At 36.6% G+C, this 26,557-nt stretch overlaps 1 protein-coding gene and 1 long non-coding RNA gene across 2 annotated transcripts; one reads left to right on the top strand and one right to left on the bottom strand.

The window, feature by feature from the left end:
* Positions 1 to 433: 433 nt before the first annotated feature.
* Positions 434 to 3,379, bottom strand: LOC127642095 (uncharacterized). Its single transcript, XR_007970272.1, has 3 exons — positions 3,312 to 3,379; positions 2,776 to 2,807; positions 434 to 652 (listed from the first exon to the last, which is right to left on the bottom strand). It is a non-coding gene; the product is annotated as an uncharacterized LOC127642095 (long non-coding RNA).
* Positions 3,380 to 18,447: 15,068 nt separating this feature from the next.
* Positions 18,448 to 26,424, top strand: LOC127642094 (uncharacterized). The gene is made up of 19 exons (XM_052124834.1): positions 18,448 to 18,552; positions 18,644 to 18,721; positions 18,836 to 18,877; positions 19,023 to 19,406; positions 19,485 to 19,586; positions 19,685 to 19,917; positions 20,124 to 20,299; positions 20,385 to 20,478; positions 20,619 to 20,748; positions 20,838 to 21,058; positions 21,160 to 21,193; positions 21,728 to 21,811; positions 21,889 to 21,980; positions 22,740 to 22,857; positions 23,102 to 23,206; positions 23,361 to 23,525; positions 25,390 to 25,572; positions 25,892 to 26,000; positions 26,313 to 26,424. The coding sequence occupies exons 2-19, from the start codon at positions 18,661 to 18,663 to the stop codon at positions 26,422 to 26,424; spliced, it is 2,445 nt and encodes an 814-aa protein (XP_051980794.1). The 5' UTR covers positions 18,448 to 18,552; positions 18,644 to 18,660.
* The last annotated feature ends 133 nt before the right edge of the window (positions 26,425 to 26,557 follow it).

Genomic DNA, 26,557 nt, shown 5'->3' with positions numbered 1-26,557 from the left:
TACTAGAATGTTGTGCAGATACAGATTGTCCGAAATAATTTCATGACTAAAAGTAAACCCATTTAAAAACTGCATTATATTACTCAAAATCTAGACTGCAATTTAAAAAATAGAGAAACATTATGTATTGTGTTTGACCAACTACATCATTGAAAAACCCAGGTGATTTGATTCTACAAATAAATTAAAAAGTACACATAATAATGCTTCCAAATCTGACCTTTTGTTAGTCATTTAGATTTGACTTAAGTTAAAACATTGTCCAGTAGAGCATAATACAGTATACAGGCCTTTGCTCTTTTGATACTTATATTATGACCTCAACACTTATGCACAAAGATATATTTATTAATGGCTATACAGAGTAAATGTCCAGAATAATGAACCATATTACGCTCATTAAAAGATGGAAAATGAACAAATGAATGATATTCTTTTTTTTATTTACACTGATTACACATACAACTCTAAACATAGCAGCTTCTTGCCAATGTAAATAGCTATTTGAGTTATTTTCTGGACAAACATCCTATCACATGGACTCCAACATCTCATTGTAGTTTTGTAGTTTTCACATCTGCTATAGCTGCCATAATTATTTCAGCGGCAAAGGCAGGACAAAGGCTCCCAACTGTCCTTCCATTTGGTCCCACTGTTTCAAAAGAGAGTAAGAAATCATATGAGAAAATGCAGCAACTGTTTTAATGTCTTATTCACTATCCTATTTAACTTACTGTAAGTACAGTAGGGGCTACTGTTTCTGTAACGAAAGTGAAAATACTGTACTACCATTCAGCATACACAGCTTTATATACACATGACTGAGTGTCCATATTTCAATAATATAATTGACATAGACTTTTTTTTACTATAGATAGGACTGCAATAATAAGAACATGTATATTATGTAATGTAAGCCTTGTTCTAATAGCTGTCCAAGTTAACAGGTATAATGTTTCACCTATAAAAGATGTGGTTAGATTCATTTCGTTGCATAGTTATGTCTTTAATAATGATCATTGTTCCCTCTGTTTGTATTCACACACAATTCTCATGTACAATTCCTCTCTAAGATTTGTCTCATCAGGAACCTCACTTGGGTGCAAGATGGTTAAATCGCTTCCTCTGATTCACAACGCTTGTTCAACCCAGACAGCTCTACACCACAATTCAGAAATGTGTAATCACCCAGGAATGTTCAAGTGTTTTAATAAAAAATCTATTCCTTGCTTCACCAAGGTCTTGTTAAATTGATCAAAAATGTTAGTAAAAACCTAATTATTTACGGATGAGCTAAAACACTTCATCATTATGACACAAGTTTCTTTTTTGTTGTATTTAAATAATTAATTATAAATCTGTCATTTCCAACAGTGATAGACATTTGCAACATAGGCACTGGTAAACAATACATATTTTCATGAATTTAATGCCACCTTGGTGAATGAAGGTATAATTTTCTCAAAGAAACACACACATTTCCTGGTGATTCCAAAGTTTTAAAGCAGAAGCTCGGTAGATCTGGTCATTTCTTCGCTGATCGTGACTTTTGTTGTTGCATGATTTCTCCACGAGCTCCCCCTACAGCTGTGGGCCGTATATTTCTCAACACTGTAGTACAAACAGCTCACTCCCCTTCTCTGTAGTTATCTACCGCTGCTCATGTGCGTTTGTTATTATCGAGCCCGTAAAGCAGTTTGTGTCTCTCGCTCATTCTCACTTATCACGAGACTTCCAATTTTTATTTTGCCGGGACGGTAGAGCCCAAGTTGCAAGGTTGCTTTTCCGCGTGGGAACGCTGGGGGGAGCTGTGAAAGTCACCAACTTCACCAGAACAGGTTGTTGAACCATCCAAATGATTTCTAGTCAGTTTTATTAACTTAAAATTGTTACCAAGTTCTGCTTTAAAATGTAAGGGTTATCCGAGGTTCTACATATTCAACAGTATACAAACATTATGGAATTTACAGGTGGCAGACTTGCACATAAGAAATCCCACAAGACTGACAGCCTGATTGTGTCTGACTACTTGTCTAGCCTGGGCAATGTTGTACCAATTAATGCCACCCCAAGCAGACCCACCTGGCGTAATTGTAATTAGCTGACCAGGATTCAAACACTGGCCATATTGATGAGGTTGTGCTGCTTGGCAGCGACTTAAAGTGCTGCACCACATACGGGTGGTCCACAGTACTGATCATACACGTTTAAATGTGTGCCAATATTATGGCAAGACAAGACACTAAACTAAAAACTACACTTTCTACCTACTCATTCTCTACTGATTTCATTCACTAATAAGTGAATTTGTACACTTTACTGTAGCCTTGGGTTAAAAACTATACAGAGCAACCAAAAATGCTCTTGAAAACATCAAAACCAATGGTTTTCAAAACCACTCGAAGGACCCCCCAGCCATGCAATATATTAGACCAGGGGTGTCAAACCGGTCCTAGGAAGGCCAAGTTTATGCAGGTTTTCTCTTTTCCCTTGTACCAGACTGATGGAGAAGCTCACTAATTGGTTAGGATCTCCCCTCACCTGGCAGTCTAGGTCCTAATTATGCTCTAATTGAAGGCCCTCCATGGAACAGGTTGCCCCACCCCTGTATTATATGTATTCCAGAGCAACAGTAGCAAAACTGAATCTACTTGGAGTGCTTGCTCAGGGCTAGAACAAAACTGTGTGGTGATCAGGGGTCCCCTTGGAGAGTTTTGATAATCACTGTTCCAGGACATAGAGTGTGTTGTAATGTTGCCTAAAATTCATACATACCAGGTCGCACACGGACGCCATCGAATAAATCCCTGAAAAAGATGCATATGTTTTTTTAATCATTCAACATTTACATTAGACTTGTTGCATTTAGTAAGTTAACCCTAGGGTTTTTTGGCACCTTGACATCGAGCCAAACAAGCCCTCATCAGCTTATACCCCCCGTTATAACATTGGTCGAGTTAGCGCTATCAGCTGATTGACTAAATGCATGTGCTAATGGATCCAAACGGGCTTCGTACATTAACCCACTAATAATGCCCAGAATCATACCAAACTTTGACAGTAGTACAAATAGGTTCTGCACTTATAAAATGAGGCATAGCAAAGTTTGTAAGGACAGCAGAAGTATATTTAAATAACACATATCTGATGGGTGGCTGCTAATCTCAGATTCTACCGCACCAGATCCCGTGACATCACACACAGAGCACATCTCCTCCATTTAGTTATAGCTTCTCGTCCGTGTATTCAGGTTTGAATATGTACGGTCGACCTTTGAAATTGATCCACTCATTGTCGCATTCGATGCTCACCTCAAACTCAACTATGCTGCTATTCGCTCGTTTCTTGCTTGTTTGTGTCTTCCGGCAATTGATGTTTTGCTCTGTGCCTGATCTCGCGGGATGTCGTGCGTTAGGAGCCATCAGGCAAGATTTATTTATATACTTCTGGTGTTCTTACAAACTTTGCTATGCCTCGTTTTATAAGTACAAAAACTATTTGTACTACTGTCGAAGTTTGGTACGATTCTGGGCATTATTATTGGGGTAATGTACTAAGCCCGTTTGGATCCATTAGCACATGCATTTAGTCAATCAGCTGATAGCGCTTTCTCGACCAGTGTTTTAACAAGGGATATAAGCTGATGAGGGGTTGTTTGGAACGATGTCAAGTTGCAAAAAACCCTAGGGTTAACTGACTCCGAACCATCACTTTAAATGTCTTACAGACATTTATTATGCAAAATGTATATTTTATGAACCAAAAGCAATTGGGCTTCCAGATTTGGGGATTTTATTTAAAAAATAACATATACTAATTGTTATTTTGCAAAGTTATATCAAAAGCATGAATCTAGACAGACCCTTTCTCTCCAGGTGATGTACTGTAACACTTGTGCTAGCTAGGGCTGGACCCGAATATCCGAATATTCGAATATTCGTTCAGTGGGTTGGTATTCGATTTGAAAATGTGACATTCGAATATTCGTTTTTTTTTTTTGTTTTGTTTTTTTGCACACCTGGCATCCCCCTCGAAACGGTTCTCATTCACGCTTGAATATGTTTTACACTATAAAATCTGGTGAAATATAATACTTAACATATAACTTCGTTATAGCTACTTAATAAATATATTTGCTTCTTCTTGGATTACTAAAAGTGTTCCTGCACAACGGGAGTATTCTCTGGCTAGAGCGCAGAACAGCGGAGTTTGTATGGACAGAAGTGCACGCCTGAGCTTGTATTTTGCGTTAAGCTGCGTTGCTTTGACATTGTGGAACATAGAATAATAGAAACAAAATGTATTATCAATTTTACCCGTTATTATCAATCTAAATGAATCTACTGCGAAATATAGGATACTTTGAGATTTTATCACGCCACCACCAAAAAAAAAAACAGCAGGAGATTTCAATGCTGATGCAGTCCGATGATGACGAAGAAGAACACGGAGAAGGCGCAAAGAAAGAGATGGAGCAATATTCGAAAGACACTACTAAAGTACAGTCGGGCCCACTTGCATGGTGGAAACAAAACAGTGACCGCTACCCTAAACTGGCATTTGCAGCCAAACACCTCCTTTGCATTCCGGCCACTTCAACTCCATCAGAGCGGATTTTCTCAAAAGCTGGCTACGTCGTTAATAAGACCCGAAGTTCCCTTTTACCTGAAAATGTGGACAAACTCATCTTCCTCGCACACAACATGAAGGGAGTGTAGGTAGACTGCAACCTGTCCTGATTGTGATTTATTTGAAAGTTCAACTTTTTCTGTTTATTGAAATGTGAGCTGCGCTATTTACACTAGCCAGCCTACAATTTGTTTTCGCAATCGCATTAATAATTTGAAATTACCTTGTTCTGTTTACAGTTTGTTTAATTCTATATAAAGGAATTTATTTTATTTAAACTGTTCGTTAATTGAAATGTGTGATGTTATTGAAATTGTTATTGCTCTTTATTTAGGCTATTAGGCTACAGTTCGTTCGTTCATTTATTTTTCGTTTTTCTTTATTTAAATTTCGTTTTTCTTTATTTAAATTTAGTTTTTCTTTATTTAAATTTCGTTTTCTAAATTTAAATTTCGTTTTTATTTTTTATTTATTTAAATTTCGTTTTTATTTATTGAAATCTACCCTACTTTGTCAGTAAGAAAAATATTATAAGACTACCTTATTAAAAATATTGCTTAAGTTAACAGACCTGTGTGTGTGTGTGTTTTATATCACTAGTGCAGTGTCTGTTCTAGGAGCATAGCTCTGCTCGCGTGAGGCGCACCGCTTCCTGCTCGCGCTGTTCTATAGTTTATTAAAAGTTTATTAATTCTGAACGTGTTGCATCTCACCTGTCTATCTAGGCTATATTGCACCAAATAGACACTGCACTCCCTTGTGAAGTCGTTTGGATGAACGGTTCTCGAAATAATCAAAATGCAAACGGACAGACAGACATAGCCTATAGAGATTCCGAAGCTTCGAATATTCGATGTTCATTACTACCGAAGCTTCGAAGCTTAAAAAATGGTATTCGGACCAGCCCTAGTGCTAGCTCTACCCTTTTCTTCCTGAGTGAGAGAGTTGACTGATGGATCAGGCCGTTAAATAAGTACTTCTAACGATTTAGGAACATAGACAATTTATAGGATTTTATTGTATTCACTTTTAAGAATTTGTTTAAAGGGATAGTTCACCCAAAAATGAACATTCTGTCAGTTTTTACTCACCCTCATGTTGTTCCAACCCCGTAAGACTTTCGTTCATCTTCGGAATACAAACTAAGATATTTCTGATTAAATCTGAGAGCTGGATCACTCCTCCATAGGCTTCTAAGGGATTGAAACTTGTTCCCAGAAAAGTTATTAAAGACATCGTTAAAATAGTCCAAGTGACTACAGTGGCTCAATCTTAAGTTTATCGAGCGACGAGAATACTTTTTGAGTGTAAAAACAAACAAAAAAAATGACTTTATTTCAACTATTCATTTCCTTCTCTGTGGGCCTCTAGTCAGTTAAGGTAGTGTGATAGCGTAGAGCTACGTCACACGCAGGCTCACTATTGGCCGATGCTGGTCATGCGTGTGATGCGTGTGACGTACAACAACAGAAGCTTACGCTGTTACACTAGTGAACTGACTAGAGGCCCACCGAGAAGGAAATTAATAGTTGAATAAAGTCTAGGGCTGCAACAACTAATCGATTATAATCGATTATGAAAATCGTTGTCAACGAATGTCTTTATCAATTAGTTGGTCTGATTACGTCACGGGGATTGTTTACTGGTGACTGGTTGAAACAGGCCAATCATGATGCTCTCTGTTTAACATGCGCTTCATGAGGCACACAGGCACACACACGCAAGGTCTCTCTCCCTCGCCACTCTGCCCTGCGCACGGATGGTTTGGAGCACAGTCTCTTCTGTCTCGCATGCGCGCTCATGATTCCGTGAGTTTGAACTAGTTTGCGGGCACCAGGGAACCGCGATCAATGTGCGGGTGACTCCCAGAACTTCCGGGAGACTTGGGATGTCTGTATTTTGTTTCGAGCATCAGGTTGCGCAATCAGTTCGCTCGCAACATAAGTGATGGATTAAAATAGCGCCACCGCAGAAATAGGTGAAATTAAAACGGTGTTTACAATGTGAAGCACTAAATATAAAGGCAGTTAATAACAGCAGCAGTAAAATATTGTTTAGTTTGTTTAGTCACTGTACTCAGTGGTTTTCAGCGAATGCTTGTGCACTAATGCATCATTTTTCCTGTCCTTTTAATCAAGCCTGTTAGCTTGATGCGTAAGTTACCTCTATTCCATTCTCTTTTTATAGCATTTGTCTTAAGTTTTAATTGTTTTTCAAACGCGATCTACTGCGGCTCTACGTTCAAACGCTTGTTTTCAGTCTTTCTATATTTATTTTATCAATTTATCCTTATAATTCAATTAATTTTTAATAAAAATTACATGAATTATATATTTGAGATGTTTTTAGTTTGTGTCTGTGTAAATTTGTTTTAACAAAAATTGTGTTAAAACATTATATGTTGGATATAATTTTTTTTACATTAATCATGGTTGGCAACTTGCCATCAGCAATTATCATTAAAAACAATGCAAATATTGAAATTAGTAAAACTCAATGTGTGGCTTTTGTACTTTTTAAAGTACACTTTTACACATAAATACCCTTGTGGCGAGCAGTCCCGGTTTTATTTAGTTATAATAAACAAAAAATCAAATAGAATTTTTATCTGATTAATCGAAAAAAGAATCGTCCGATTTATCGATTATCAAAATAATCGTAAGTTGCAGCCCTAATAAAGTCGTTATTTTTTATTTTATTTTTTGCGCACAAAAAGTATTCTCGTCGCTTGATAAACTTAAGATTGAGCCACTGTAGTCACTTGGACTATTTTAATGATGTCTTTAATAACTTTTTGGGGAACAAGTTTCAATCCCTTAGAAGCCTATGGAGGAGTGATCCATCTCACAGATTTCATCAAAAATATCTTAATTTGTGTTCTGAAGATGAACCAAGGTCTTAGGGGGTTGAAACAACATGAGGGTGAGTAATTACTGACAGAATTTTCATTTTTGGGTGAACTATCCCTTTAAGCCCTGCTCCGCTCTCTGTCTACCTAGCCTGTGTTTACCACTGTCTTGTCATAAAAAAATACCACCCCCACAAAAAAAACAAAAAAAATATTTATGAAATCTTTATGAAAGAATCAATAACTTACCAGATCCCCTCTTGTTTTTAGAATCTTTGAATAAAGAAAGTTTCCAGACGATGTCCGCTCTGCACATTCCTCGCATGGCAGACCTATATGATCACAACTGACATAAGCATTACGGAAGCATTGATGTTTTCTAATCAACATTATTGGATCACTTCAGAATGCAGTATATCAATAAGATGATAAGGAAAAGGAAACAAGATATTATACAGATACCTCACTTTTACATGTACAGGCAATTAAAACACTATGATCACCTTGATCTCAGATCTCTGTCTCGCTTTTTGGCAAGACAAGCACAGTAAAGGGACAAGACGTTCCAAATACTTACGTGTCTTTTGACAACTTTTTCTCCCTTTCTTTTTTGGGACAACTTCTGTGTTGTTGGTGTCCTTGACTGCAACAAGTTATGATGGACAACAGTATTTATAGGTTAGTTTCTACATTTGTTTTTCATGGTTCTAAAGTGGGCCTAAACCCAATGTGAATGAATGCCTACCGTGCTCTGCAGGCTGAACCAAATCACCACACAATGTTGTTTGTGCCATGTCTTCACACTCAGCTACATCCATCGTGGAGTCTGTCACTGCAGCATCTGGTCCAGCAGAATACTCACACACAGTTTCATTTTCCTCCACACATGGGGTAAGGGTGAGCACCACAGTGTCAGTTTCTAAAGGACCTTATAACAAAAGAAGAGTGTCATATAATGTTCTACCCATTACATAATAACAACATTTTTCAAAGGTGGACATTAAAAAGAGACTTCACAGATACAGGCAATGTGATCATGTTTCATAAGAGCATAGTTGCAGAAAATGGATCTCCACATTAAATCTCAGAATAATTACCCTAGAGCTCTGGAAAATATTGAGAGACCTGCATTTTCTTTCAAGAGTAAATGGATGGTCACAAGCCATCAAACAATGCTGAGCTGGTTGAATATTTGCACCAGGAATGGCATAAAATCACCCAATATCAATGTCAAACACTGGTGGAGAGCATGCCAAGATGCATGATAGCCATTTTTTTTAGACAATTATTATTATACAATTATGATTATTGCACCAAATATTGATTTCTGAACTCTTCCTAAGTTAACATATTAGAATTGTGTGGTTTAATAACAAAAATTAACTAATTTTCTTTGCATAGTTTGAGGTCTGACAAACACTTCATGTTTTTGTTATTTTGACCAGATGATATTTTCTGCAAATACGTGATTTGAATGACAATATAAATATATGTTTTTAATTTTAGATAAATGTTTTCAATAGTTTATGGAATAAAACCAAAATTGTTAATTTCAACCAATTGCATACCTATCAATAGTAAAACCAGGGATACTGATGATGTTGCAGTGTTCATGTCATGGTTTCCCCTGCATGTCTGTATCTTGTTTTTATGGAATTCCATTAATGGTTTTCCTAGTGTTTCCCTGTCTTGTGTCTAGTTTAATCCGGTTATGGTTTTTCCTTTGTGTCTGTGTTTAGTTTACTATATTGCATTCCTGGTTTTTAGTTTTTCCTGGACATGATTATCACACAGCGGTTATGGACTTCTTATGCTTCTTCAGTTCAGTTCCATTACTCACACCTGGTTTACATTATCGGAATTTATATTTAGTCTGCCCCTGTTCTTTGATTCTTTGTCAATCATTGTTTCTGTCAAAGGCTGTTGTACATGTTGTGTGCTCCTCCAATTCAACTTCAAGATTTAGGATAATGTAAATGGCCAGTTTTCATTTACCAGTATTATATTATTTATTTCACTTTTAATGATTGTTTTGTAAATCTCAAAAACTACTGTGATGCTTGTTGAGAAATGGAATGTTCAAACAGTTTAGAATGGTATAACTAGAAGGTAAGTCTGAATAAGATAATTAGTCACGATTGTAAATGGACTTTGTATAGGTCCCGTTTAGGCCTATTTATATTTTTTAATAATGATGTCTATATCCTACTGTACAAATAATATTCACCCACATATATACTGCCAAATATACTGCCAAATTCTCTGAAACTTCTTTGGAGACGGCTTATGGTAAAGAAATTAACATTCAATTCACGGGCAACAGCTCTGGTGAACATTCCTACAGTCAGCATGCCAATTGCACCCTCCCTCAAAACTTGTGACATCTGTGGAATTGTGCTGTGTGACAAAACTGCACATTTTAGAGTGGCCTTTTAGAGTGGCCAGCCTAAGGCACACCTGTGCAATAATCATGCTGTATAATTCACATCTTGGCATGCCACACCTATGAGGTGGATGGATTATCTTGGCAAAGGAGAAGTGCTCACTAAAGTCTTACATTTTTTAGTTCAGCTCATGAAAAGTGAGGGCAAAAACAAAAGTTTTCCGTAAAAAATGTGTTCAGTGTGTGTTAATTGTCATTATGAAAAATCCACTGCATTACAGCTAAAAATTACTGTTATGGTACCCATCAATGTCTATATTTTAGCTATGCTACAGCGGATTCTAAAGATGTGTGGCTGGGTAGCAGCAATTCTTTTTCAAATGGCAAATAATAATAGAATAATTGGTTTTACATGGTTACAATGTGAGATAATATTAATATAAAATACAGAATTTGGACAACTATTCATTTTTTCCAAAGTTGCAAGCCCATTGTACATTCTTTTGCACCTATAGGATACACAAACATCCCTTTCTACGTTAGTGTGGTGTTGACTGGAAAACAGTCTGTACCTTGCTGCATAATATCCTCTTCCTGACCAGCTGACTCCCTAGCAGGGATACTGTCTTCAACTTCAGCTACCTTCTCCTTCTCCAGATTTCGGAGTGTACTTAAGAAACAGAAACAATTTCACAAACACTTTAGACGATAATTATGAACATTTAGAAATCACAAATATGAAATAATTCTAAATTAAATTATTAACCATAAATGTACAGTAATTACCACCAAATACATGTTTCAATTTTGAACATTCACTCACACTTCAGGATTGACCCAAAGACCTCCTTCAGCTTTCCCACAAGCTCCTCATGAAGATTCAGCCCAATGCTGCTGATGACATCTGCAGTAAATGTTGATTTTTTTTCTCCCCAAAAGTAATATTGGGTAGTATCCAATAGCTTCAAGGCGATCCAGCTAAAATGTGATCACACCAATATATGTGTAAATTACATTGCAAGTACACTAGTAAACTAGTAACAAAGTAGTATTACTTATTTCTTCGTTGAATATGAAAAGCTGCAATATGATCTCCATAATGGACATATGGCTCTGCAACCCGATTTCACCCCTTGCTAACACGGGATTACACTGTACATTTATGTGTTATTCATACACCAAATTACAAGTTAGTGTGCTATATAGAAAAGACAGTTTTATATTGGGAACGGTTAAGGTTAGGCACACTTAATTTTAATTTGGTGTCTCTATAGAAAAATAAACACAACATTATGTTAGATGTACACCTTGGGGTGAGATCAGGCTATGATACAACTAGCCTATGCAATGTAAACCCCAAGAGTTCATTATTTTGTTAAAATTGAATGCACCTAATAAAGTCGAGTACAGTGATTTAAATATACATATCACAGGTTTAGAATAGCTACATGTTTAATACAAATTAACAGTAATGCTTATATTTCACATCATGTGAGTTCACCTACTAAGAGTATTTGGGTAAAAAATAAATGTACTTACATACAATGCAGATTAAAAATGTTCAGAATAATCTTAAATTAAAAAAGTCAAACTTTACAGTAAATTGCATTCTTATTAGTATGCACCACTTACCACTTTGAAGCTTGACTCTAGCACATGGGTTTGGTTACAGTTCTTCTTTATGTGTTTGACATATTCAGACTTCTGAGCTGCAAACTTGGTTCTGGCCTCAATCAGTCTTTTCTTTAAGGGCTGCTGTGCTTTGCAGTGAGGGCATTTTTTGCATGCAACATATATTAAATGCTGGCAAGCAACACACTGACGTTGGTTCTTCTTACCTCCCGGCATACCTGGATAAATACACTTAGCTTTTAATAAAAACAAATAAAAAAATGCCCCGACCTTCCGGACCCCAATATCAGTAAATCAGGGGTCGAAATGTAGAACTATTGTACTTACTTCTTAATGTGTTCGGTTGATCGATTGTTGTTTTTTTTGCGATCGTCTGCAGTCACGATGGCGAGAATGCACTCTGGTCCAGACGGGTGATGTCACAATAATCGATTCCCGCCAAGGCCTCCCGCTAAAATCCTCGAATCAGTATTTACAGGTGAAACTCGAAAAATTAGAATATCGTGCAAAAGTTCATTAATTTCAGTAATTCAACTTAAAAGGTGAAACTAATATATTATATAGACTCATTACAAGCAAAGTAAGATATTTCAAGCCTTTATTTGATATAATTTTGATGATTATGGCTTACAGCTTATGAAAACCCCAAATTCAGAATCTCAGAAAATTAGAATATTGTGAAAAGGTTCAGTATTGTAGGCTCAAAGTGTCACACTCTAATCAGCTAAACACCTGCAAAGGGTTCCTGAGCCTTTAAATGGTCTCTCAGTCTGGTGCAGTTGAATTCACAATCATGGGGAAGACTGCTGACCTGACAGTTGTGCAGAAAACCATCATTGACACCCTCCACAAGGAGGGAAAGCCTCAAAAGGTAATTGCAAAAGAAGTTGGATGTTCTCAAAGTGCTGTATCAAAGCACATTAATAGAAAGTTAAGTGGAAGGGAAAAGTGTGGAAGAAAAAGGTGCACAAGCAGCAGGGATGACCGTAGCCTGGACAGGATTGTCAGGAAAAGGCCATTCAAATGTGTGGGGAGCTTCACAAGGAGTGGACTGAGGCTGGAGTTACTGCATCAAGAGCCACCACACACAGACGGGTCCTGGACATGGGCTTCAAATGTCAAATGTCTTACCTGGGCTAAAGAAAAAAGAACTGGTCTGTTGCTCAGTGGTCCAAAGTCCTCTTTTCTGATGAGAGCAAATTTTGCATCTCATTTGGAAACCAAGGTCCCAGAGTCTGGAGGAAGAATGGAGAGGCACACAATCCAAGATGCTTGAAGTCCAGTGTGAAGTTTCCACAGTCTGTGTTGGTTTGGGGAGTCATGTCATCGGCTGGTGTTGGTCCACTGTGCTTTATTAAGTCCAGAGTCAACGCAGCCGTCTACCGGGACATTTTAGAGCACTTCATGCTTCCTTCAGCAGACAAGCTTTATGGAGATGCTGACTTCATTTTCCAGCAGGACTTGGCACCTGCCCACACTGCCAAAAGTACCAAAACCTGGTTCAATGACCATGGTATTACTGTGCTTGATTGGCCAGCAAACTCGCCTGACTTGAACTCCATAGAGAATCTATGGGGCATTGCCAAGAGAAAGATGAGAGACATGAGACCAAACAATGCAGAAGAGCTGAAGGCCGCTATTGAAGCATCTTGGTCTTCCATAACACCTCAGCAGTGCCACAGGCTGATAGCATCCATGCCACGCCGCATTGAGGCAGTAATTAATGCAAAAGGGGCCCAAACCAAGTACTGAGTACATATGCATGATTATACTTTTCAGAGGGCCGACATTTCTGTATTTAAAATCCTTTTTTTATTGATTTCATGTAATATTCAAATTTTCTGAGATTCTGAATTTGGGGTTTTCATAAGCTGTAAGCCATAATCATCAAAATTATATCAAATAAAGGCTTGAAATATCTTACTTTGCTTGTAATGAGTCTATATAATATATAAGTTTCACCTTTTAAGTTGAATTACTGAAATTAATGAACTTTTGCACGATATTCTAATTTTTCGAGTTTCACCTGTATGCGCGTAGGCGTAGTTTAAGTTCCCATTGACTGTATATCTGGAGTTTTCAGTTTTCCTATATGCTGCCGCTGCCTTGCGCGCACGATGTCTGACGTTAGCCAGGCAATTCTAAGTAGTTCTGAAATTGACATCTTTAACGTCCGACTTGAGTGCGTTCCCAATAACTGAATCCAAGTCGTCTAAATCAGAATTTTTAATTCTAATGTGAACTGAATAAACAGAATTGCTGTATCCTAACGAAATCATATAAGTATGTTGCACACTTTTAAAATAGACCCATTGGTTGTGTGTGTAATGCATGTTAAACTTTGTCATTTTTGCAGCAATTGCAAATTTGGACAAGTTATCAGTCGTCTCGTCTTGTAAAATAAATCTGAAATACAGAATGAGACTTACAGTTTATTAACACGTATTTAGCTGTTTCCACTCTCAATTTAAATGGAGTGATAATGTGGCAAATGGCCTTTAAGCCAAATGCATTCAAAATATTTTAAGGAAAATTTTGTTTGCAAATTATTCTAGCAAAAAGTAGGCTACTGTATTTAAGAATCAACCACTTGTATGTATTTGGCAGGGGGCAGTGCCCCTGTGACAACAAGCTTGGACCCCATGTGGCCAACCTAAACAATAATGTATATTGTAACTGGCCCCCTAACAGTACAACTGGCCCTAGCTTGATGCATTTCATTCAGTCCAATACTGAAGATACACATTCATGTGTGTCTGAACATTTTAGCAAAGCTAGTGAAATTTGAGTAACTTCCAAAATACCTCACAAATATATTGTCCAGTTCCTTTACATTTAGGAAACGATGTGCACATCATCTACAATAAACATGATTGCACTTCATTGTTCAATGCTTAGGGTTAGCAGGCAGCACCCATGGAAGGTTTGGCTTTAGCAACAGACAGGTTTCCTAAACTGCCCCTTACAGAAAAAACAAAAACAAATGCATTTTCATTCATCATTATGATAAGATATTTGGGGCAGGGTTGCACTGGCCAGTTTTGGGGGTAAATTACGCATATGGTTCAAACGTGGGTTCACATGTGATTCACAATATTTCACATGTTGAAATATAGCAATAGGCTACATGGTGTCACAATAAATTACATGTGGTTTTTAGACACTTCATGCGTTCACATGTGAAATTCATGTGTTTTTTTGTAAGGGTGTTGTCTTCTTTAAATAAAACACCAAAAACTACAGCAACAACAAAAACTAAGGAGGATTTAACAGGCTGAAGACACACCACAGAGTAATGTTGTAAGGCCAGGATGTTACTCCAGCAGTTTCGTTGACAGTTCGCAATTTAAATGATTCCAATTTTATAAACAATTATAAAATATACCTATTTGCTTATCACAGGTAAATCTATACATTTTATCAGTGGTGGACAGTAACGAAGTAAATGTAATTCGTTACTGTACTTAAGTAGCTTTTTTGCGTATCTGTACTTTACTGAAGTATTTAAATTTGGGGAGACTTTTACTTTAACTCCACTACATTTCAAAGTCAAATATCTTACTTTTTACTCTACTACATTTTCAAAATCAGTCGTTCCTTTTTATTTATGAGTGGATAAAAACGTAACTGGTCAAACGAGCCACCAATCACAGTACAGCGCGCGCGCTTTGTTTTGAACTTGCCTTGGCGGCATTTACTAAGCGCGAACCAGGGGTGCGTTTCCCAAAAGCATTGTTAGCCAACTATGGTCACAAGTTCCGTCGTTATCATCATAGTTCAACGAGTCGGTGTTTCCCGAAACCATCGTTCCAACGAACATTCCCAAACAGCATCGCAGAGTTGTGTGGTTGGAACGACAGCTCTCGACCTGTGGTTAGAAGCAGAGTTTCTTGTTATTATAACATGTGGGCTTAATAAATTATTATCTTGAGCCAAATAAGCAAGATGACATTCAGTACAATCAGTATCTTTTATTTAGAAGACATACAAATGTCCTTTATGTCTTTTAGTTTGTCAATAGATTTAAAGCACCGTTTTTGAAGAGTGCGCATGCGTGAACGTGCTCTAGTGTGTAAGAACGAGCCTATGATTGAATCTGGAAATAAAGCAAATAACTGAGAAAAATATGAGATAGTCCTCAGATGACATGTCCGTAATTTATAGCAAAACATCTAGCATTAATTCGATTGCAAACAGATTCATTAAAAGTAGTTTTTACTCCACCACATGTGTGACATCATTAACCAACGTGGTTGAACAACCAATTTGCGACAATACGGTTTCGGGAAACAGTCGAGACTAGCAAGTTGATTTCTTCAACAGTGCATCGTACTACGGTAGTGGAGCAGCAAGTTACGTCGTTGTACGGGAAACGCACCCCAGAGCCGTTAAATATGAGAGTTGCGAACATAGACGGTTGCGACAGTGATCTCGCCGCCGCGCGGTCACGTGATTCGTGTAGCTCTCAATAGTTCCAAACAAATTGCGTTGCCAATGATTTTAAGTGGGGCAGAGAGCAGCAGCTATTATTGCAGCAATTATCGGTAAATATTGACGCATAATGTACATTGCTTATTATGTTGACACTAAAATGACTTGCATATAATAGCATTTTTTTCTGGGGAGTAGCAGAAACACTGCATTAATACGTTTTTGTGTTTAATTTTGGAGGGAAATTGGCTGCTCCCATAACATAGAATATATATATATATATATATATATATATATATATATATATATATTCTATGTATGTGTGTGTGTGTGTGTATATATATATATATATATATATATATATATATATATATATATATATTTATTGGCGTTGTGCAGGTTTATGTGAATGTATCATAACATTAGGATGTTAATAATTATGACCATAGACACTCGAGAAAAATATATACAGTAAATACTGTAAATGTATTATACCTTTTGGGAACAGTCCCTTCCCTCCAAAATTAAACACACAAATGTATTACATTCAAATATATATATATATATATATACATCTGACTAATTAATGTCATTTTATTAATAGATTGGTGTGCCAAGAGTGACATTAGTCTTCATGTAGACTGAGTTAAGCAAGAGTCTTGTGACAAATTATAATAGGACATTATGGCCATAAAAAATCATAGTACTTGGATACTTAAGTACATTTGAAGGCAAATACTTTTGTACTTTTACTCAAGTGAATGTTTAAAGGCAGCACTTCTACTTTTACTTGAGTAATATTTTACCTTGAGTATCTTTACTTTAACTCAAGTACATGGTATGTGTACTTCGTCCACCACTGCATTTTATTTTTTAAATGTTTTGTACAATGTACATGTTTTTTTATATGTTTTTAATATGTTTTGTACAATACTAGAAGAATGGAAATCTAGCTAATATATTCAATGAAACGGGAAATTAGTTTGAAATGGTGCCATTTGAACCCTAATTTTCCGGAAGTGGGGTTTACACGGGCCATATATATGACGCGGCGGCCTATAGTATTTATGAAGGACAGGTACACCACTGTGACTGCGAGTTTAATACGAGAGGTAAAACAGTTGAACGATATTGAATAGACAACATCTAAAAATAAGCAAACGTAAAATATTGCGTATTTCTGGAGCAGCGTCAAGAACCCTGAGAGTAGACGTGACATGGCAAGAAGGAAGAGACTACAGAAACAGATTTCTCTTGATGGGCCGAACGTTTCTACACTCATTGGAGACGTGGACGATTATGTTGATAGTCGGCTAATTGATATAATTAGTTCGAATTAAGAGACAAAGTACATGAAAAGGTAAGTAAAGAAGAATATACGTTATGTTAGCCCAAACGAGTGGTAGCCAAAATAACAATTTATAAGCGTTTTAGATCAGTGTTTCACAAACAGCTGTAGGCCCATAATTCAAGACACGTAGGCATAGTAAAATTAATATTAGGGTAGCCTACTAAAGAGGTAAGTTAACGTTACTTTGGCTACAGTCTCATAAAAATGGTGGGAACAACTGTTATAGGTTAATGTTATGTTGTACATAGCTGCATGAACATTTGCGTTGCCTTTCTAGTGAGATATCAATTTTTGTTATATTTAATAGACTCCAATGAATAACTTTTACAGATATATTCTTGAAGGAGTATCACCGCACTCACGGTAAACAAGGTGCCTGTTAGACAAAACTAGACAACTCAAAAAATAAATAAATAAACTGTCTGCACACTTAAATCCTTTTAAGCAAATTTAATAGCCAAGCTTTCGGTCAGAAGACCATCCTCAGGGCATACAGAACCTCAATGTCACATTCCATTTAACTGTGTTCAAACACATTAGGACAATCAACAGTGAACGCCCACACCTGCAGAGGCCAGATAGGACCAGTTGTAGTCCAATGGTGGGAGTTGTAGTTTTTTAGGTGATCAACACTAACTCCACATAGTGCAAAAACATAGTGAAAAAACATTACAAGAAACAGACATAAATATACATATACCAAAAGTATAGGCACATATATACACACATTCATTCATGCTTGCTATATAAGTACAAGTCCATGGAAACTGCAAGAACATCAGTAACACCTTCATAAACTGCAGTATTCAAGACTTATACACAAAAAACAGTACAGCTGTGACTATAGCATGATACTCATGTCAAAATCCACATTTAAACCTTTAGGATGTAAGGCGTCCAAAATATGGATCCAGTAGAGTATAGTAGATATAGATATCCAGTAGATATATTCTTGAGAAATGCTTTTGAGCATAGATTTAAGTTACCCATCTGAACCCAAATATGAACTTGATTTACTCAAATATAAATAAATGTAACTAGACACATTTTCAAAACGGATGCAATTATAAAAATGATAACAGTTGCCATTTATTTGCATACTAGACTATACAATTCAACGAGTACAATTTCATTTAGCTGCAATTTATTAATCAATACATTTATTCCAGAAGGATCCATGCAAGGCCAAATGTAAGAGCAAGAACATTGACTCAGTGCGGTGGAGAAAGAGGGACCAGTTGGGACGATTGACTATTGAGAATCGAACTCCCTCAAGAGGTAGTAACAGTTATGTGTTATGTCAGTTATAAGGGTCATTTCCTCTAAATTGTCATAAAACAATCTCTAAAGTTTTCATATGATTTTCCAGTCACATCTGAATGTCGAATGAGGTCGACACGACCTCAATATGAAAATTCATCAGAAGACATTGCTGAAACAACAGATGGTGAGAATGTACTATTATTAATTTTTATAACTAACAACATGCAGAAATGTTGTACATTTTTGCACTGCATGTATTCTTGCTGATTGTATACCTATTGTATGTATTCCTAAACAGGCACTTCACCTCGACGGTTTGAGGAGACACTTCAATTGATTGGTAATAGACAATGTCAGATACAATAGATGTACATAACTAATTTTGTATTTTACAGGATATGAAAATTCTATGGCTGACGCCATTTAGTACAGGGCTGGAAAAAACTGTGAAATACTTTAACTCCATTTATCCCTCTCCTCTAAAGACAAAAATATTCAAGAACTCAAGGAGAGCTTAGACAGCCCAGACATTTATCCATCAGAAACTTCCAACATACGGACCTGGGGTTTGCGGCATGAACTATGTGACGAAAAGTGGCAAAAATCAAGACCACATCTTTTACAAGCCATGTTAACAAGCGGAAGGACACCTCAACAAGCTTGCCAACAGTGTAATGTGGAAGAGGCTGTAATTCGATGCAGAGACTGCCTCCCCAAAGAACTGTATTGCAGTAACTGTGATGTGTCAGTGCATCACCAGTATGTTCTACACAACAGGGAGTCATTTGTGGGAGGCTTTTACAAAGCCATGTCACCGAAATGCATCGTTACAAAAGACAGCAGTGGTGAACATGTAGTGAGTGAGCAAGGTATGTGACCGCTATATGGATTGGATTACATTTCAAGTAATTTAATACATCAATTAATATTGATGTCTGTTTTTCCAGATTGTCTCCTACCGATCGCTTTGCCCAAAAAGATTTGCTGTTGTGGTGCTGAGGATGTTTCGGTGAATGCTGGTCGTGCCGTTATCTTCATAAATATTAATGGTGCTTACCTTTGTTTAACTTGCAATATAGAATGTGTAAAGCAAGTACAAAGGCTTGTAATGTATGGTTGTGATGAATATCTCTGTTTGACCCAACAGGTCGCTATGATCTCTCTCTTCCTTTGGTAACCTGTAAGTCTTGCCTAAAATCGTGGACACCTGAGGTCAAAGACCTTATATTAAATGGGTACTGGCCTGGAACCATTGAGTTTCAGACGATTTACACTGTCGACCTGTTTAATACCTTTGAAGACTTTAAAGTCACGGCACCTGGCCTATCCAGACAGGCCTTTGTGAGAATGCTGCTGAGCCGCTCAATGCGTTCTGGCAGAGTAAGTCAGATTTAAACAAAATGTAATAATGTAGAGGATAAGTGGGTGAGGGGGTTATAGCCATTGACATAAAGGTTTGTTTTATAAATAAGAAAGTTGTGGCTAGATGTACAAGGAAAGGAAATGTTGTGGAATCATGATTAGGAGAAGTCAGGTTGTACTGTACTGCAACTCTCACCATAACTAGTCTATTTTATGTTTACTAGGTTGGTACAATATCAGTGGACTGTTTTCAGCGCAGTTTTCTGGAATGGACGTACTGTAGACATGAGATGGAAACACTTCTTGGAGATGACCATTTCTCCTGTCCAGCTTGCAGTCAGGATATGGTGGCAGTGTCTCTTGATGGGAACAGGAAAATGTACAGGTTTAATCGCAACGGGTAAGTTAACTTAAAGTAATTTATCTTTTAAAAGACAAAACCTAAACCTGTCAGAGTCCATTCAGTGTTTTTTGTATTTTTGTAGGATAAATGAAAATCCATATTTTGACGGAACCTTCTTTGCCAAAAATGAAGAGGTTGCAGAGTTTTTGCAAACTATTAGAGACAAAATCAAACCTGTAAGTTATGGAAAAATATAATCAATTAATGCTTCAGTCATAAGAGACAATTTTATCATGTACAACTTACAGGTCATCTATGATGATCTATGATGATGATTTAACAACAATAATAATTGTTTGTGAAAATATTCTCTTAGTCACCAGGCCGACCCATTTGTGGAAACTCGCACTTTAAAGCTGGCAGTGAGTCTAACAAGAAGTCTCAATCCAAACTTGATGAAGAGGGTGTGATGATTTCAGTCTGTAGACACTGCATTCTTTTGAATGGTAGGTTCAGCACTCTGATGAACCCAAGCTAACCAAGACTTTCTTGTCTTTGATTATACTAGAATTTTGAACTAAATCTTTTGTAACAGGACTACAGATGTACCGTGGAGAAGTGTTTGCATACCCTCTTTATCTTCAAAAAGAGCTTGGCAAGACACGAAAGATTGAGTTTGTCTGCACTGATGTAATGTGCAAATATTACCCATACTTAAAAAGAGTGTGTGAGGCCTTTCCTGATCTAGAGTATCTTTTGCAAATGCGACCATTCTTATCGGTTATGCATGCAAAAGGTCATTCAACCAAATGTGAGGTAATTGTATTGATTATATATTTATTTTTAATTCTAAATACATAATGATGATTATTATACGAGTAATTTTGATACAGTGCTGCAATGATTATGCATAACAGGTGGAGTGGGGTGGCCGCAACCAAGAGGGAGCTGGTGAGTTTTAACTTTAGAGCAGTGGTCTCAAACCTGTTCCATTGAGGGCCTAGTGTATGCAGGTTTTCTCTTTTACTTTGTACCAGACTAAGTAAGTCACTAATTGGTTATGATCTTAATTGGTCACTAATTGAAAGGAAAAAAACAAAAACAAGCATACACTAGGCCCTCTATGGAACCGTTTTGAGACCCTGCTTTACAGTATCTACTGATAAACCTGTCATTGGATTATTCTCATAGACAGGTTAAATGTCCATATCATAATTTAAGTTACACTTTTAAAGGAAATCGCTAACATTTACAATGGTATATAATGTTTTTGGGCCCTTCTTAGTATTGTTGTTGTGTCATTATCACTTCACGCTTGTATGTAAAATGTTGCATTGTTTCTGCTGGACTTTGGAGTTCCTGGCAAAGTCAGAGAAGCTATAGTCAGGCTCGAACTGCTGACTCTCTGCAACTTTGACCACTATGCCACTTGTACCCATATGGATCTGTTCCTTAACATTTTTTTTATATTTCCTACTAATGCAGGTTTGACTGTTGGGGAGGAAGTGGAAGCAGTCAATTCATTTATGTCACGTGCTGCATTGACAACAAAATATATGACCAAATCTGGTGAGTTGTTGGGTTTAATTAACGTCTTGTTAAATATGTGCAATATTTCAAATGGACATGTTCATTTTTTTTCTCAGCACGCACAGATATGATCACTATCCATGTTCGTGGATGGAACCTAAGGAAAAAGTTAAATCTTCACAATTATCTTGCTCAAAGATATGTTAAGGTACATTGGGTATTATGTTTTTGTTCATTAATTCCAATTTAGATTAACCTTTGCATTCAGTGTTGGGTAAAGTTCTTGAAAAGTTCATTTTAGTTAATTTTCTGAGTTCACAAGTTTTGGAAAGTCCCTAATTTAGACGAAATATTTGGGTAAATGGAGTTCATATCTTAACAGTGTCCTATAAAGCAAATACAAAGAGTAAAGAAAATATCAATCATGGTCACCGGTAAGATATGAACTCCATATACCTGGATTTTGTCCTATATAATTTTGTATTAAAGGTCACATTATTGTCAAAATCGACATTTTTCTGGCTTTTATTATCATAATGAAGGTCTAGGTGCTATGTATTTACCTTTCCAAGTGTCTACACTGTCGATTGTCAGACAAACGCACACTGCCTATATTTAGAACAGATTTAGAAGCTGTGCCTGAAAACGAGCCGTTTTGAATTCCTGCATTTTGAGATGTCACAAATGCCTAGGCTCCTCCTTCAGTCACTGCACACACACTACAGCTTGTGCGTCTATCAAATCGGCAAATCAGAAGAAAGGCTCGTGATCATTAATTAGACAGACCTAAATCGACCTGTTTTTAGCAGAGCTAATGAGAAAATTTATTTAAAAAAGGTTACAATATGAGACCTTTTATTTGGGACTTCCCAAAACTTGTGAACTTAACAACTGAAATTAACTCAAATGAACTTTTCAAGAACTTGACCCAACACTGTTTGCAAGTATAACTTCATGTACGTTACAGACATTACAGAGAACAGCTGAGGTGGCAGGGGAGATTGAGATGACCAAATCCCACCTGAACAAAACAAGTGAAGATCTTCAGCAGTGGGTCACAGATGTTCAATTGTGGGCAGCATCAAGTAAGTGTGTTACTAAATCTAAAGAAATCATGTCATGTGTGCAAGGGTGTAGGAATGAGTTTGATATTGAGGGGGACTCATTTTATTCAACAATCGTTGTTTTTATTGGGTGGGACAACATTAACTGCCACTAGGGATCTTGTCCCCCTTCCCCACCCGCTCCTACGCCCTTCCATTTGTGAAATGTGAATGTATAACTTTTTGAATATTATGTTTGTACATTTATCGTTTTGTTTGCAAACAGCTCCTAGTACCATCAGTTCGCATGATCCACTGGGGCTGCAGCGTCTAATGGAAGGCTTGGTCCTTAAAATCCACCAAAAGAAAATGGAGTTGTACAGAGAGACAGGTTTGTGATTGAGTTTTCTTTTTAATTCATTTTGTAGGATCCTACACATTCTTGTGAAAGTAATCTATGAATCTGAATGGAAATGTCATAATGTGTGTATTTTATTAAAATTATATTTTTCTGAAATCTGTGCTCATGTGTTACCTCCTTGTAGACAGCAACAAAGACAGGCAACGCAAGCGATCTGCCATTGCTAAAGAGAAGAGCAAACTAGAAGAGGCCATAACATCATACAATGCTCTGGTCTCAAATGCAGAGGCTGTGGATCCAGCAGACACCCTTTTAGCACAAGACTTTTCAATTTGGCCTTGGGAAACAGGTAGAGATTGGAACAGGAAATATTATTGTCAACGCAGTATTTAAGTTGTCTTTGTCTTCACTTACCACAATAGTGCACAATTAGATTTCATGTAGTTTAGTTTTATGTTACATTTATTTATAAAGAGAGAATCAGACTGAGTCCTTGGTCTCTTTTACAGCTGAGCCTTGTGGACAGAATATGTAAAATAATATTACAAGAAACATTATTAAGAATAACAATTACAGCACATTCTACATAAAATGGTTAAAGTGTAACTCTCGCCAAAATTTAACCTATGGTGTTTTTTTTTTTTTATGTGTTCGATTCAACCTTTTCATTAATAGCATAATTTGGATGTAAAAGCTAACGTTTAAGATTTATTGTAGTCTCTTTGTTCTGTCAAATGGCCGTTTGAATTGAAGTGATAGGGGCATTGCTATTATGGCATGAAAATTGCTATCCCTAAAACCTTAAAAAGGCTCAACATAACATGAAACTTTTCAAAGTATAACCAGGGGCTCTAGACATGAACTCGAACATTGAGAACATTGTTTGTGTTCAAAAAGTTTACAAAAATGCAAGGTTTTGTCAAAATTATTTTTGCAGTTCAGTGATTCTGGTGTCTCTCATTTCAGCCAGTCAAAAAGTGTCGATCTCTGATTGCAAAGTAACAGGGAGGAGAGTAAACATGAAAAAGCTCCTAAAGCTTAGTTCCATATAAATGCATGTGTAATTTGTTGTTTTGTCATTAGTGAAAAACAATATTGACCATGTAGTTCCTAATATAGTTCCTAATATCTGTTCATTCGCATTCGGAGATCGACACTTTTGGACTGTCAACATAGAGGCAGTTGGAAAGACAAACAGCTACATTGAGTTGTTCAAAACATTTCTTTTTAGTAAACTGTGTACACAATGTACTCAAAGCTTTAGTTTCTGTGTAGAGCCCCTGGTGATGCTTAGAGAAAAGTTTAATGTTATGTTGAGCCTTTTTAGTGTTTTAGGGATAGCAATTTTCATGCCATAATAGCAATGCCCCTATCACTTCAATTCAAACGGCCATTTGACTGAACAATGAGACTGCAATAAAGCTTAAACGTGGCTTTTACATCCTAATTATGCTATTAATGAAACAGTTGACTCGAATACATTTTAAAATAACATCATAGGTTAAATTTTGGCGAGAGTTTATGCTCTGTGGCATGGATTTAAAATGCCCTAAAGGAACCAAAGCATCAATCTTGAGTTCTCTATGTAAATCATTCCTAGTGTGAGGGGCATGGTAGACAATAGTTTTTCTTAAATAACTCGTTTTATTAGCTTTTTTATTATTGAGAATATAGTGATCCTAGGTTTTTTTTTTTTTTTTTCAAATGTGCTGACAAAGTTTGTAACAGAACTAGTTCAACACAACGACAAACAATTACATAGCAACCTGGAGATAATTAAACAACTTCACAAAATAACTTCAAATGCTTTTTAAAGTGATACATCACTTTTGTCACATAAGCATTTAAAATGCTAAATGGCTTGGGACAAATGACTTGTAGTGCATCTGTATTGCGTATTTTACGGACTATTAGTCTCAGTTTTTTTACTCATCTGGCTGGTCTATTCTATATTGGCACTAGTTTGTAAATATCAATGAACATATTTAAACATCTAAGTTGTAAGTAGACAAGCATAAAATAATAACCATGTCTTTAGTGACCAGTAAAGTGTTTATTGTAAAGGGCCTTGAAATATAAGTGCGACTTATACGCCGGTGCGACTTATAGTTCGGAAAATACGGTATGTAGTTTTATATCACATTGCAAGGCCTTTTACTGTCGGTCAATCTTTTTTGTGTTTTTTTTGCTATTACCAGTATTTATCTTTACAGAATCCACTGTGCCCTTGAGACAAAAGAAGATTGTGTTTGACAAGATAATGCTGTTGTCTCGTTTAAAAGAAGAAAAGACTATTCTCATTAAAGAGATGAAACAACACTGGGAGTTACTGGCTGGTGTCTCCAAGACATTAGGTGATGATATAAAGTTGGTCAGAGGTGACTTGAAAGAAGGGAGTAAGTATTCATTACTGTTTCTGAGATACTGTAAAATTTGACAGGTTTGTGGAGTAAATACTAACAGGTCTTTCTTTTTCATGCCATTTTGTCTAATAAATAAATAAATATATATATATATATATATATATATATGCATATAATTACTTGTTTAGTAAGATATATGTAACCATGTTCAATGGATGAGCTAATGATTGGTATTAATGCTGACACATTAACCTAGTAAAGATCATTAGGAAAGAAATATGGACATTGTATGTTTCTGTAAAAAGCTGCAGTAGGATACATTTGCCCCTAACCAATCTTAAAATGTTTTAAGTCTGTCCTACTAACATGTCTGTGGAGGCATACGAGGGACTGTGCTGCATTATGTTGGCAAGATTGAGTGACGTACAACATCAAATGAGTGAGGTGAAGTCAAAATATAGGTGGGTGCTTATCTGTGGTTTAAATTTGTAATTGTGCATAGGTGTTTTGTATTGTATGCACATGGACTTGCAGGTAGGTATATGTACCAGTACATGTATATTGCATGTTCGGTCCCTGTCTTGTACTGTACCTTGTAAAATAGCTTAATCTTTCTTTGTAGACATACTTTTGGTATTGCATTGTGTGAAAGTTACAAAGTAAAATATTTTGTTACTAAAATGATGGTGTCATTTTATGAGCTCAACAGGACTGAGAAAGTGAGGATGCAAGATATTGATCATTTCAATTAACCTGTGTTCACTTTATCACAGGCAGATTGTGGTGGATCCAAGTGTTCTCTCAATTGATGAGGAAGATGGAGAAGCAGTTTGTGAGGAATTTCCTTATCTCCATGATGACAGTGATTCATCCGATGAAGACTGAGCGAGGATAAATAATGTACTAGATCACTAACCATAAAACTCTGCAAGCTTCTCCTAATGCTCAGGTACTTTCCTACTAGCTCCTGGCTGACAGAAGTTGTGATTAACAATACTCAGCAGTCAGTACTTTTTTA

This window comes from Xyrauchen texanus, unplaced genomic scaffold (assembly GCF_025860055.1).
Source record: "Xyrauchen texanus isolate HMW12.3.18 unplaced genomic scaffold, RBS_HiC_50CHRs HiC_scaffold_374, whole genome shotgun sequence".
Taxonomy (NCBI): Eukaryota; Metazoa; Chordata; class Actinopteri; order Cypriniformes; family Catostomidae; genus Xyrauchen; species Xyrauchen texanus.
This window is presented reverse-complemented; position numbering and strand designations above follow the sequence as displayed.